At 44.4% G+C, this 14,367-nt stretch overlaps 1 protein-coding gene across 11 annotated transcripts in view; it reads right to left on the bottom strand.

The window, feature by feature from the left end:
* Positions 1-14,367, bottom strand: part of ZNF827 (zinc finger protein 827) — a 168,452-nt gene that overhangs the window by 116,043 nt on the left and 38,042 nt on the right. For 10 of the 11 annotated variants that reach the window (XR_014142830.1, XM_081811805.1, XM_031018491.2 and 7 more), the window contains exons 3-4: positions 11,811-11,983; positions 5,778-6,258 (exon numbers count right to left, since the gene is read on the bottom strand). Coding sequence is in view for 10 of the 11 variants with exons in the window: in XM_081811805.1 (XP_081667931.1) it covers positions 5,778-6,258; positions 11,811-11,983 (654 nt within the window). In the remaining variant the exon portion in view is untranslated. The remainder of the gene's footprint in view (positions 1-5,777; positions 6,259-11,810; positions 11,984-14,367) is intronic. The other variant, XM_081811804.1, reaches the window with a different exon arrangement.

Below are 14,367 nucleotides of genomic sequence, written 5' to 3'. Positions count from 1 at the left end.
TCATCTGTAAACTGGGAATCCTAATACTATGTACCTATATAGAGTTGTTATGAAGTTCAAGTGAGTTACGTGACACAGAGTAAGCACTATATCCCTATGAGTGATTGTTAAGGAAAAATAATCAACAATGACTAGATGTCACCAAGTGTCCCCAGAAGTTTCAGTACAGGGGTGTACACCCCCAGGCCCCATTGTCCTGCTCCTTTTGTGACTCAGATCAGTCCTTGTCTCAGGGAGTAGCAAGTCATTGAAAAACAGGAGTCACACTCTCCCTCTCCTATGAATGGCCACTGGGGTCAATAAAATCCAGGATTTCAAAAGGGCATTCAGGCTTGCCTGCATGGATAGGGCCCTAAATGCTGCTTCCAATACCAGGAATTCCAGTCACGTGATCAGTGTGTGCCCATCATGAGAAAAGCAGGGCAGGGTTAAAAAGACGGGCACGTGGCTGGTTCAGTCAGTGGAGTGTGCGACTCTTGATGTCGGGGTGGTAAGTTCGAGGCCCATGTTGGGTGTAGAGATTACTTAAAAAAATAAAATAAAATGTTTAAAAAAAAGTAAAAATAAAATAAAATAGAAGGGCCAACTGAAGGCGTAAAGGAAGGTTGTTAAAAATAAAACCACTGGGGGGATGCCTGGGTGGCTCAGTAGGTTGAGCGACTGCCTTCGGCTCAGGTCATGATCCTGGAGTCCCGGGATCGAGTCCCGCATCGGGCTCCCTGCTCGGCAGGGAGTCTGCTTCTCCCTCTGACCCTCCTCCCTCTCATGCTCTCTGTCTCTCATTCTCTCTCTCAAATAAATAAATAAAATCTTTAAAAAAAATAAAACCACTGGGGAAGGCACATTTAGCGAAGGGAAGTGGGAGCCCCTGGCTACTGGTATGGGAGTCTTACGGCATGACAGGCTGGCATTTACTTACAAGAAGGCTCATGTGGAAAGATGTTGTACTGAAAGCCAATCAGAGCCCCAGCCCCCAGGCAGTGAGGGCTACCTGGTTTACAGCGCATCTTATCCCTCCTTCTCCAGCGGCCAAACAAAGGCTTCACCGGATAGGGCAGCTGCCATTTACAGACTAACTATATTTGTAACTGCAGATGTAGAAAACTGTGTGAAATAGATGGAAGCGGAAGAACAAAGGCCCACAGGAAACTGCAAGACAGCACACAAACACGGTCCCCAACTCACCTGTCTTGGTCCAAGAAAGCCACTGCTATTACGGCAGAGCTCCTAATAAATCAGAAACGGTTCGGCCTGTACCCATTTGTAAGTCACTGCTTTAAAAACGCCATCTCTTCTAGTTAAAATTATTTTGGACTTCATTTTACAAAATTAATATAATGTGGGAGACAGTATGAATTTTTTTTTTTTTTTGCCAGCTTCCATATTAAAAATAGTTGAAATGACTTGTATCTTTTATTTTGGAAAACCAGGGACAAAAAGATATTCCCAGCCTACAACGGCGCCAAGTTTCTGTCAACTGCTTGGTTACAATGTGGAGAGTTAGAATTAAATTTTCTATCTTGAAAAGTGTAGCTTTGAGGAAGAGAGATGATGTAAAGGCCGTTGCAAGCAACTTTTAGTCAGGCATCTGATGATGACACTCCCAGCCCCTTGATGCTCTAGATGAGTCTTGAGACTTTCTGGTTCTCACAGGAGAACACACTAAGATGCTTCTTCTAATTCTCCTGTCATGAGGCCCCACAAGGAAAAACAAGGGGCTCAGTGGCCATGACTCAACCAGGCCTCTTATTCATGTCAACCTTGACCTATGGTGAATGCCTCAGACTCATCTCACACCACCCACTAGGCCCCTTTTCATGGTCCGAAATAGAAAGTAAGGAAGGAGAGCTGTACTGAAAAAACAAAAACAAAACCCAAAAACACCGCAACACTACAGCTGTACTGAAAAAACTGTATCAGGTACCAAGTGCGTATTCCACATCAGTGGGCCTCAGTCCCAGCTGCATATGAGAATCATTGACGATTTTAAAGAAAATGCCAATCACTAGGCACTAGGTCCTTTCCTAGACCAATGAAATCCTAACTTCTGGGAATGGGGCTGGGCCCTTGGCATTTTTAAGGAACTCCCCAGGTAAGTATAATGTGCCGCTGAATTTACACTTGGTGCTAGTTAAGGGAGAGAAGGCTCAGAAGCAGCAGGAACTTAGGTGCTCCACGGTTGAGTGAGTGCCTCCCCCACCCCCATGCCCCGGTCATGTGACCACTGGATCACCTGCTCTGGCATTCCACCATCTGCGCGCCGGGGGTCTTCTGGCTCCCAAGAAAGAAATATGCAAATACACAGGGCTGCAGCCCTCCACGGCCTGCCTCCAGGGCTGAAACCCTGAGCGAAGTTTACAAAATTATTTTTTCCATCAGCCCAGAAAGCCAGCAGCCCGGGCTTCCTCATCCTCTTCCCTAAATCAGCTCCGGTGCTGAGCCTGGGAGCCTCGGTTCTCGGGGAGCAACATTAATCTTGAAGGACTACAGAATGTTAAGTGTGGGCTCAGCAGAGGAATAGTTGATAGATTGGAGAAGGGGTTTGATTTCACAATCACACAGACTGGGAAAAACCTTAAAATGGAGGTGGGGGAGTGGGGCGGGGGGAGAAGGATTTAGAGTCTGTTGAAAACAGCATTCTACCGGTGATTTTTTAATCCCACTGGGTTCCATGAAGTCATCCTGATGCTTAGTTTTAGTCGAAGGAGCAAGAAAGACTTCCCTTAATAACCAAGCAAGAAAGAATCAAGTGTTTTCTGTCTCTCTCTTTGGGAAACAAGTAGGTATGTGCACGCTTGAATCTGTCACTGTGCTCCAATTCTGCAGTCATGTGGCTGGCACAGAGATTCGCAGACTTGGTGCCCACAAACAGCTGCACCCTACGGTCCCAGCAGGTGCACGCGCAGAGCCCAGCTCAAAAATTCATTGCAAGAACAATGGCGCCGTTATGACACCGAGGGACAAGGCCTGATACTAAGCACATACTGTACTACAGCTGAGGATGGCAAGAGCTAGAAACTCAGCCCCAGCTCCCTGGGATCTGGCCTTTGGGTCCCAGGATCATATTCTCAGACAAGGCCACATAGAGCACCCCAGTGACAGCAGCTATAAATGATAAGGCCCGACCAACCAGAGAGTTGGTGGAAATTAAAGAAAAAAAAAATTCCTCCAGAAAATGTATTCCTTTCCTTTTAACATATCTTCTCCTCCTGTGGGCTGCACGGCCACAGTCACCAAGTTTACATTTACATCCAAATATGCACACACACAAAAAATTACCGATGCATCTCACTCCCCAGTGACTTTGTAACAGGTTGCTAGGTAACAGTGCATACAAGTCAGGTTTCAGGACCTCTAGTAAGCCACCAGAAAATAGCTGCATGGGCCTTTTGCATAAATAGTGTGCATTTGTTATCTGTTTTCTTATGCCAATTGATCAGTCAGTAAATACTCCCACTGCCAAACTGTAAACAAGTCCCATCAATAACTAACTGAGAAAACAGATCACAGTGTGAGGCTTTGGTGCAGTCTTTCACCCCAACCTACCCGACTGGCTTCTCTTGAGTCTCTCCTGTTTGCAGTGCGGGCTCTCAGCAGGCCTTATCTTATGCTCCCTGAGATTGGGTCGGGAGCTAATTACAGCCTGAGCCCAGCAGGAGTAGTGTATCATACACCAAGTGTCTTATCCGAAGACCAATCCTTCCTTCATCCTCTCTCCCCTTCCTCCAGATTTAAAAATTTCTTACAGTCCTGGAGTAAAGGGAGTAACCCCATACTAAGAGCTACTAACTGCCCCTCCCCCCCCCTTAGTCTCCCCCGGTCTATTAAGTAAGGAAACATCCCATGTTTAAACCACACCAGTTGAATACGCCATTTGCATTCCCTCCCTTGGGAGTGCACTAGAAGAGCCCAGAAAAGGAGCCCTTTCTGCTATAATACTGGTGAGAGAGACCACCCAGGAAAAACCAGAGACGCACACCCTGCACGCCCCCTCCCCTGCCGGAGGTGAAGCCTAAAGGATCAGCAGCAAAAGGAAAACTAGAATCATGCATTTCCCCACATTTTCAAAAATGTTTAAATATAAAACTCGAAGACTCTACAAGCACATTTTCCCCTAGACTGGGGTGGGAGAAAGTAGGCGGAGGGGCGGAGAGGAGGAGAGGAGAGAGCCACCCTCCCATGTTCTTCAAGGCCACAGGCAGATCCACTTGGCTTCCTGTGATCTGACCATTTCCAGCGGAGGACTCTGCACTCACGCTGTGGGTTGGCGGGTTGGAGCTCCTGGCTGTAACATTCCCTGCCCCAGTTGACTCCCCGGCTCATTTCTGACGCCTCATTTCCTGTCCCCTACCTTTCCTCATTTCTTCCAACTAGTGTTGTGTGCTCCTGAGGGGCAAAGATCTAGGGTGCTGGGGACATTCCAAGAGACCTGACTGAAGTGTCACTGAGCAAAGGGACTTCCAAGCGAGTGAAGCTGAACCTCTAATTCACCTGGCAATGACATTTAGTGAAATGCGACTCACAGTCCATTTAAAGGAAGGCGGTGACCAATTATTCTCCATTTAAAAGGGTATTGTCAATCTCCAAAGAGCTGAAATGGCATTTGGAAATCATCGTGGGGACTGCCATCTTCACTGAAAGACAGAACCAACTCTCAGCCGACCTTTCCCCACCCACCGCATCTCTTTTACAATTTAAAATCATACTTTTAAAAATGTAACATGTAGCAGCACAATCCCACGTCATGTTTTATCATTCCCAAATAGTCAGGAAAAAGCACTCCCTCAAGATTGCCACACCCCCTATTCAACTCCACAACTTAATCAGAGAAATTGGGGGAAAAATAAAGGACAAAAAACACAAAGAAACACCATGTGTAATCTGATGATGAACATGAGGTCAATTAATAATAAATTTTGATAACATATTTCATCTTCTTTCCAAAAGGCAGTGGGGTAGTTGGGAAAGAATATTTTTTTAAAAAGTTGTTTGTTCGTTTTTTTTAATTTCACTTTACATGAGGTACCTAAAATAGTTAAATTCATAGAGGCAGAAAGTAGACTAGTGGTTACCAGGGGCTGTGGGGAGAGCGGAATGGGGAATTATTGTTTAATGGGTATGAGGTTCGGTTGGGATGACGAAAAGGTTCTGGAGATTGATGGTGGTAATGGTTACACAATAGGAATGTACTTAATGCCAAAGAACTGTCTACTTAAAAATGGTTAAAATGGTAAATTTCATGTTAGGCATATTTTATTACAATAAAAATTTTTCTAGTGGAAAAAATAATGTAAAGATAATCTTTCATTTGCACAAATTTTAAAACTATAATTCCTAACAGTAGTCTCTGTATATATGTCCTTTAAAACTCTTTCAAATTAAGGCAATAAAAAACTTGCATAATGCAAAATGAGACGTTCCGTACAAGCACTTTAAAAGAACCAAATGCAGAGACAAGTTAAATATGGCCCAAGGTCATACAAAGAACTATCACCAACTTGGCTGACCATGCGACCTGTCCCCCACAACAAGAACCCATAAAGGGGAAAAACCGGAAGGAAATCAACAAGCCCCGTTGTTTCTAGACCCAAACCACAGCAATGCCTACTTCCAAAGGACTGGGGCGGGGGGAAGTCAAGGAGAGAATTTATGAAAGTGCAAACGATTAGAATTTAAAGGGACCCTGAAATCATCTAGTACTACCAGCTCATTTTACAGATGAGAATCCTGGTAGAGAAAGAGAGAAAGAGAGAGAGAACACAACCCTATTGAAGTACCTGACAGCTTCATGAGAAAATCAGACGCCATCTTAACAGAGATGTCCTGGCTGAACAATGCTGACGCACTGTTGGCCACATACTCGGAGGGGTCTTTCAGCTTTGTGTGGTTGGCTGGCCTGTCGGCAGCATTCAGAGTAAAGGAGGTTGGCAGGCCGTTATCTTCCTTGGGTTCCTCCTTCACCAGCAAAGGCGAGACGCCAGCCCCACCCTGGCTAGTCCTCTCTGGAGTGTTGGACGTCATCATGGTCCCCACTAGCTCTGTCCCTCCTCCTTCCCTTTGCTGCCCCAGGCAGGCACTGTCACTGAGGTGGGGAGATCCCTTGACATCTGGGTCTGGGATCTCCTCCTTCACCTTGGCTTCTGTCCTCAGGAAATGCTGATGGCAACGCATGTGGAGTTTCAGGCTGAAGTGGCGTGAGGAAGTGAAAGGGCAAAGCTGGCACTGAAAGGTCTCTCCCCGGTCCTGGTGCTGATGAACCTGACGAAGAAGCAAGAAGAATGAGCTCTCCACCATGTGCTTATGGAAAATGCCTTGTTGTATATCCAGACTACTCATCAACCATTTCCTCACAGTACCAAGGGCTGGCCCAGGAAACAGAATAACCAGAGCAGCACTTCCTTACCGTGCTCCAGCTAATGAGGTCCGTCCCTAAACATAACGCGGATCCACGTAGCTTAAGAGCCCATGATTAGAGCCACACTCACAACGGAGGATGCTGTCTGCCAATGGAGGCTGTTTTCCGGTGAATCCTCCTAATATTCTAGTCATCTCATCTTGGTGGGTCTTCAGAGAAAATATAAACCCAGCACAGTGCGAACTTACATAATTACCAGTTGGGGGTCAAAAGAGGCAACCTGTCAAGTAATTCCTCTCACAATAATAATAAGTTGCACATACCCGATTATTGTCACTCAGAGAATTAGTTCTGTTTTGCAAACGTAATTTCAATTTTCAAAACGCTTCTCTAGGTAATTAAGAATGTGGAAAATGAGGTCTCCGGGGTATTCCCGTTTCACAGACAGGGAGACTGAGACCCCAGAGTAAGTGGCTTGAGCAAAATCACATACGAAGCAAGCAAAGTAGAGTGTGAGAAAAACCAAGGTCTGATCCCCACCAAGTATTCTCGGCAAGATGAAAGCAATGTTTCCAAATGTGGTTCTATCGGGCTCCAGATTCTGCTGTCTGCAATGAAAGAGTGCAGACTTTTAAATCCAGTTCCAGTCTTGCAGGCACAGTACCTGTAAAAAATTGGAAGAAGCTTTTTTCTTCCTGTCCCTATCAAATGTAGTGCTTGAAAAAGTGAGGAAATCAATCACTAGACTGAGCCAGGCTTCGAGCTGGCAGGTGCTCATCAGCTCGTAACTTCCCCATTGAGCTCTGCCAATGTACTTCAGTGCTGACCTGCTACACCCTGCTATTTCAGGACTGCCCCTCCCTTGCGTAGAAACTGCCAATTGTGTAGATTTGGGCCAAATGATTCGGGGAGCTGTGGGATCTGGACAAGCAAGTGACTGGGATTCAAAACCAAAACAGAACTGACACCTCATCTTCCAGGAGTGACCTAAGCGGGATTTGAACCCAGGTCTAACGAAGGTTAAAGGCTAGTTCGTTAATTCACTGCACCACCTGGCCCCTCTGCGTAGGCTTCCTTTCCAAGAGAGCAAGTTTTACTACAGCTGTTTACGCATTCTGAATGCAATCCAAAAGCATTATTCACCAGCCAAAACATACTTTTAAATAATGTTGAGTGACCAACAAAAGCAAAGAAATTAAAAGTTAATGGTGAGATCCTGTCGCTACAGCACCCCACTGTGGCTTTTTGAAAAAAACAGCTGAAGAGATTCTGGGTCCCCCAAAGCATGCATTTCTCAGAAATAACCATATAAATTTCAATTCAGTTGCAGCAAGGCCTTGCTCATTAAAAGGCTTCCCCTCTGCCAGGGCGGGAGGGGTTGGGGGGTTCGGGACGCGTTTGTCACTGGTTGTTAACATCACCTCTCTCTGTTCTTTCGCAACAAAGGGATTTCAGTCTGGAGCTGATCATTTCATTTTGCTTTCTCACAGAATCCTGAAGATTCCCCACCATCTCCTCCACCCAATTCCCACAGGAGCAGGGCACCTTGAGGGCTCGGGTCACAGCCCCACAGGACCCTGACAGGTGCTGCCTAGAGCATGCCCGGAACCAGGTGGTAAAGGTCACGAGGCAGAACGCTTCCGTCGTCCCGGGAGCAGTGCAATGGGGCAGATTCCATTTCAGAAGTGTCCTTACATCTATTGACCCGGGAGAGGAGAGGAGCTAATCCAAGAACAGAAGCTCCGGAAGCAGCTTCTGGAAGAAGGTAAAGGACAGAGAGGGAGCCCAAGTTCTAAAGTCGAAAGGGAGCCCTGGACTGAAAAGCGTCTGTGCGCAAGTATTTTTACGTGGCTTCTTTTGCACCAGATCCTGGCCGTGATAGATTTAGTTGTGGAAAAATCAGTGTCGGTTTCAAGGAGGAACAGGGCCCGTGGTGTTGATTCTCAAACTTGTCATTTTATTTGAGCTACACCTTCCCAAAGGGGCGAGATGTCGCATTGGGCCTTTGAGAGAAGTATTCCCTATGTCCTACTGCTGAGTTTCTTCCCTTCTGTCCTGACAGAAAAGCACTTTCTGTGATGATTTTTAATCTCTTTAGCCTAACATTGGCTTTAAAACCCTTTGAAGTCCGCTAACGTGAGGAAACGCTTGTCTAAAGCATATCATTCTTTCCAGGCCACACAGAGACATGCTGACGGACTGGTCATTTTGCAGCGAGAGCACCTAAGGGGTGGGAAAGAGAAGGCACTGTTACATCATAAGGTCTATCTCCCGGTGGCGGTGGGATGAACCTGAGGAAGCTTTGACACACACCTGCTCCAGCCCCTTAGGGGACCGGGCCGGGCAGGGAAGGAGGCTCCTCAGGAGTCACAGCCCCTTAAGTGGCAGGCCCCAGACCAGCAGGACTCAGCGCTCTGACCCTTGCCCAGTTTCTTGCCATTACTTCACCACTGTGCTTTATTTTAACAGTCCTCACCTTTTCTGTTCCATCTTGGCTTATGAATTTCGTATTTAATTCCTATATGCTCACTCATCCAGGAAAGTTGTAAAAGACTTAATGGAAATCTAAGATAACCCTGAGGAAGCTGGAGGCATTTACAAGCTCCTTCCTCAGCTGCCCATAAAAATGTTGGCGAGATATACGGAGGAGGAAAAGGCAAGTTTAAAAAAAAAAAAAAATGTACAGTGCCCAGCACCGAGTGGGAACACAGTAAATACTGTCCTTGTTGAACAAATGAAGTAGAATCCCAATTCGTCTTAACTAAGTCAATAGCATCAATATGGAAGGATATCCCTTAGAATGATAATGGTTATTTCTGTGTGATGGGATCGAGGGTCAATTTTATATTCTTGTCATTTACCGGTTTTCCTAAATTGTCACCATTAAAGATTTATCACGAAAAGAAAAAGGCAATAAAATTTAGAATAATTTTTTATCCCACGTCATTACTTTATTTCCAAATGTAAACGCTAACTCCGAGAACTCTTGGATGAAAATGACCGGGTTAGCTACAATTCCTGGGTGTGCTCTGTGCCGGGCACTGTATTCAGTTGCTTTATGTCCATTATCTCATTTAACCCTTATAACGACTCCAGGCAACAGATCGGATGATTATCTCCACGAGTGGAAATGAAGGCTGGGAGAGGTTAAATGATTCGCCCCAAGTCTCACAGCTACTAAAAGTTGTGGAACTGAGATTCTAACTGAGGTCTTTCTGACCCCACACTCAGTGTGAGATCTTAATCTACGGGCGACAATGCCCCCACTTCACAGGCTGGATTTGTTGTAGAAAATCCATTCATATTTTTAGTCTCTGGCGAATGCAGAAGATGTCTAGTCACAAGACCACTGCAACTCTACCCCTACGTAAACTGTGTTTACAAAATGTCTCAAAATTAAAGTACGTCAAGTCAAAACAAAAGCATGGATTCTTTAAAGAAAGAAAACGGCCCATCGGTGGGGTGGAGAACAGAGAAAAGAAAGAGTACACCATTTGATAAAATTAAACTTGCATGAGCCCTTCTCACACTTCCCTTATCAAAAGCTCGGAGTCGTAGCTCAACAGGTTAGGACACTATGAGTCTGAATAAAGTAGTAATTTCACACAACTGCTTTATTGTACCGGTTATTGATTTGTTCTGAAAGCATTCTGAGACCCCGCGACCCGCAAAGCCCTTGCAGCTCTCATCTGTAACACTGTCATGGCCGACCGTCTGTATCATCAAGGCACCCAACTCATCTCCCTGTAGTTTCAGGGTCAGTACTTCCTGCTATTGAAAACCCAGCTTTTTTTTTTTTCCATGGGTTTATAAATAGGTTGTTTTATGTGACCCTGAGCTGAAACCAAGCTTACAAGGTGTCAGGCTAGATGCAAGTTTTCTGCTCACCGAAGCTTTAAATTTGCCAGACCTGATTTCTAAACACAGCGTAGGACACAGTAACGAAAACAATTTTTAGTTTTAAAGGCATTCCTTTTGAAGTCTCATCCTGCTAATGAAATCCACTTTGCAGGTATAAAATACGAGATTTTGCTTTGGGAAGAGGTAATAGAGGATGAGGAGGGGAATGGAAAACCTAAGTAGGCTCAGTAAAATCCAACCAACCAGAACTCCTGGTGTTCAATGGATTCTGAAGATGAAGGGCAAGCTAATCCCAGGAGAAAAAGGCAAATGACAGAATACAAATTACATCATGGATTTAATTTTTCTTTTTAATCTTCTAAGCTATCTCCTAAAATCAGGAGAGGTTCTGTCTGATCACACTTTTTTAGAACTACAATTCTATACAGTCATCACTGATCTATTCAGACGGAATAGACTACAAGGTTTTGAAAAAAAGCAAATATCTTGATTATGTACATTCACTACGCTTCTTCTGGCAGGAAAGTAAAAACGTTATAAACAACGTCAACAGCCAAGCTGTACTGAAAATATCAATGGGAAAATAAAGGTGTTCAAAGACAGTTATCGAGATTAAATAACTTACTATTGAACATTTCTGTGTCAGATAACTTTGCTAACATTATCTCCTTAAATACGCATGACAACGCTTCCAGATAAACATTATCGTTCTCCTTGAACAGATGAGAAAATTGAGAGCCTAAAGTTCATTTGCTCAAGGCCACTTAGCTAGTAAGTTGCACAATAAGATTTAAATGCAGGTCTATCAAATTCAAGAGCCCATGCTCTTTTGATCTCGTGATTTTCTTCCTTGGATTTCAGAGAAAACCTTTATTAGTAATGGGGTCTGCCAGAGAGATTTCGAGATGATTAAGTTTTCTCCATGTCACATAAGAGTGAAACACAGTTGTTTTTAATAAGACAGTGAAAACAATGTCCTTAAATGTTTGGTAACTGTGATCCTGGGAGTTAGGACAGCACACACACAGACAGCCTTGGGAGGGCCCAGTCTTGTCAGGAATAGCAACCCCAAGCCTCACACAGGGCGAAAGCTAGAGCCCAGGTGTCTTTCAAGGTCCTCACACCTCCTATAAGGAGCCTCTGGGTGTTCCTGTGGGTTTGTAAGCTGGAGAGCAAAGCAACAGCAGAAGAGGGTGGACCCCTCTCTGGGGCACGGGTCCAGCAGCCCGTCCTGCACTGGTCTTTCCTGCTCCTTGCTCTTGCCTAAGTCTTCCTCCCAGCGTCCCAGACATGCATTGCCATGCAAGGCCACGGTAGGCTGCTGCTCCCCAGTAGGAAAGGGCCCTACATTACGTCTATTGTTTGGATACCGAAGCTTCTCTTTGCCTTTAAAAAGGACGGGAGTAGCATTACAAAGGAGACCCTTCGCCACATGCTTCATTGGGTGCTGCACCCGACCTCGAGACAATGAGCACTACATTCCGTAGGACCCACCCATGGCCCCTCTCCTGCCTCGAAGCCTCCTGCACTGGACCGTGTGCAAGAGCTCCAGCTGCGCCTGCCTCTCTGGGAGGCCCGTCTGCAGGTGGCTTACCTTCATGTGGGATTTGAGATTGTCCTTGCGAGCACAGCGGAATGGACAGAGAGGACACTGATGACTTTTTAAACCTGTGTGAATCACCATGTGCCGCTTCCAGTAACTCTTCCTTTTGATAACCAAACCACATATCGGACACTGGAAAGGCTTTCCGCTTTCCTCTTCTGAAGCTTGGAAGAGGGAGAAAGAAAGAAAAATTGAGGAAAACAAAAAGGTACACTGCATCCAGCACTGATTCACATGCATTGCCAAGTAGAGAGCACTAAAAATGATTTGGTGTTTTCCCTGGGCAATTCCAAGACTTTAATCCACCAGGAAGTTTTATCACTGCTTTTCACCAAGTAGAAACCCATGTTCATCTCATTACTTCCATGTGGGTTCCATCCTTCAAAATCTGACCATGCTGCCGTGTGACGGTCTTACTTTCAAAGGCCATCCCACACCTAGGCAGGCGTCTGCAAAAGGGCTTTGCCTGGCCTGGCCTAGTTCAGCCCAGAAAAGCTTGACTTCAGGGGCTTTGTTTCCTGAAGGAAACCACCAGACTTGAGGCCATATTTGAATTCCTAAACTTAGAAAACAGCAAGAAATAAAGACAAATCAAATGGGACAGGGAATGATGCACTGCACCACACTGAAAACCAAACAGCCATCATAAACCTCACAAACCAAACTCCAACGGAGACAAATTTTAGGATCCCTCTGTTAACTTGTTTAGTTATGTCTTGAGCAAACGCCAGTGCCAATTTGGCCATCAAGGGGTCTTAAGGTCAGGGTTTTTCACCCACTTATTTCTGTCCCTCTGGTTGTCACTAACAAGATCCATTGCCTTCCTCTGCCCCGAGCCCCACCACCCACCCGCTTGGGGAAGAGCTACAACAAGGCAGTCACAAATGCTTCAGTTTTTCAGGAAAGCAAACAAACCAACTACTTCCTCCAAGGAAAGCTAAGATAACTCTCTCCTCCTCCATTCCCGCAGGAAAGGGTCTCCACTGTGACACTGTGTTGCTACCCTCTGGTTCATCAATTTCTATTGCTCAGTGCCGCACTAGCTTCTGCAATTGGGGGATATAGTAAATCAAAACAAGTAGAGTTGAAGACTCAGACCTTCCTTTCTTCATCATGAGGGATCTGAAATATTTCCAAACTGATTAAATAAGTCGTAATACACTCATAAAATATATGAAGCCATTTTCAAAAATGAACTAGATCTATAGATGCTGACATAGAAACATACCCAAGATATTAGAGTTAGTGGATAAAGCAAGATAGGAACTTATATTTAGGCAGATTCTATTTTTGTTTTCTAAAAAAATGAGAATCGATTGTTGCTAATACAGTGAGGTGAAAGGCTAATAGAAAACTTTATAAAGGATGGATCAAGCTGACAACACCTAACGCCACTCATTAAGTTTAACATCACTGAAAAGGGGACAGACATCATGGGCCTTCTGATAAGCCACCTATGAAATTTTTTGTATTCCTGCATTCCTAGGAATACAAAAAATTTAATCAAGCCTCTATATAACTAGAAGTTTACCAGAAATACAGGTGGTTAAAATAGCAACAACAGAGTAAACCCACATGCCCAGGGGACAGAATCAGCCAAATCCAGAATGTGGGAAATTCTACAGGGCAGATGACAGTCTCTTCAAGGAAATGGCACTAGGGAAAGGGACCTGCTTATGGAGACATATCAAGCAAATACAAGGTGTGAAGCTGATTTTGATCCTGACTCGAACAAAGCAATTATGAAAAGACACTTCCGAGATAACTGAAGGAATACTGATTGTAACCCAGGTGTTCCATAAAATCATGAAACCATCATTGATCCTGTTCGATGTGATAAATAGTTACTGTGGTTATTTTTTTTTTTTTTTAAAGTTCTTCTCTTTTGGAGATAATATACATGGTAATACTTACAGGCAAATGGATAGAGGTCTGGGATTTGCTTTTAAATGCTTGAGCAAAAAAAGACAGAGTAGAAAGAACGGGATGAGTAAATGAAACAAGAAATGATATCCTTTTATTTGTATGAAAATGGTCCGGAAGCATACCCAAGAAACCATTAAGCAGTTACCTTTGAAGAACTGTGGATTAAAAGGAAGGGGTCGGAGAGGGAAACTTTTGTTTTTATTTTATATTCTTCTATACTCACTGGATTTTTTAATGCGCACATTACTTTTATAATTTTAAAAGGATATATTCTCATGTGTAAACTTTAAAATCCTCTTATTATTTATTCATCGAGTCAACTGAGTCTCTATATGCAAAGGACCACTTATCATGGATGAAACCAGAAGGGTTCTGGAATACACTTAGGGCATTCCAAAAATTCTATTTTACTATGACAGGTATAATAAGCAATACTGGTTACCCTAACCAAGCAACCTAAAAAAGAATCTGCTAAAAATATACCTTCAAGTCTGGAAATTCTACTTGTGATGTTTCCGTCCCAAGCATTTCCTTTTCTGATTGGGGGATGGGGTGGGATGGAGGGTTCTTTCGCTCTAGGACAAGCACACTTTGTAGAGGCCTATAAACATTTTTTTTTTTT

This window comes from Leptonychotes weddellii, chromosome 2 (genome assembly GCF_054177405.1).
Source record: "Leptonychotes weddellii isolate Sample4059 chromosome 2, ASM5417740v2, whole genome shotgun sequence".
NCBI classification, from domain to species: domain Eukaryota; kingdom Metazoa; phylum Chordata; class Mammalia; order Carnivora; family Phocidae; genus Leptonychotes; species Leptonychotes weddellii.
The sequence above is the reverse complement of the archived record's forward strand: the minus strand, read 5'-3'. Positions and strand labels throughout refer to the sequence as shown.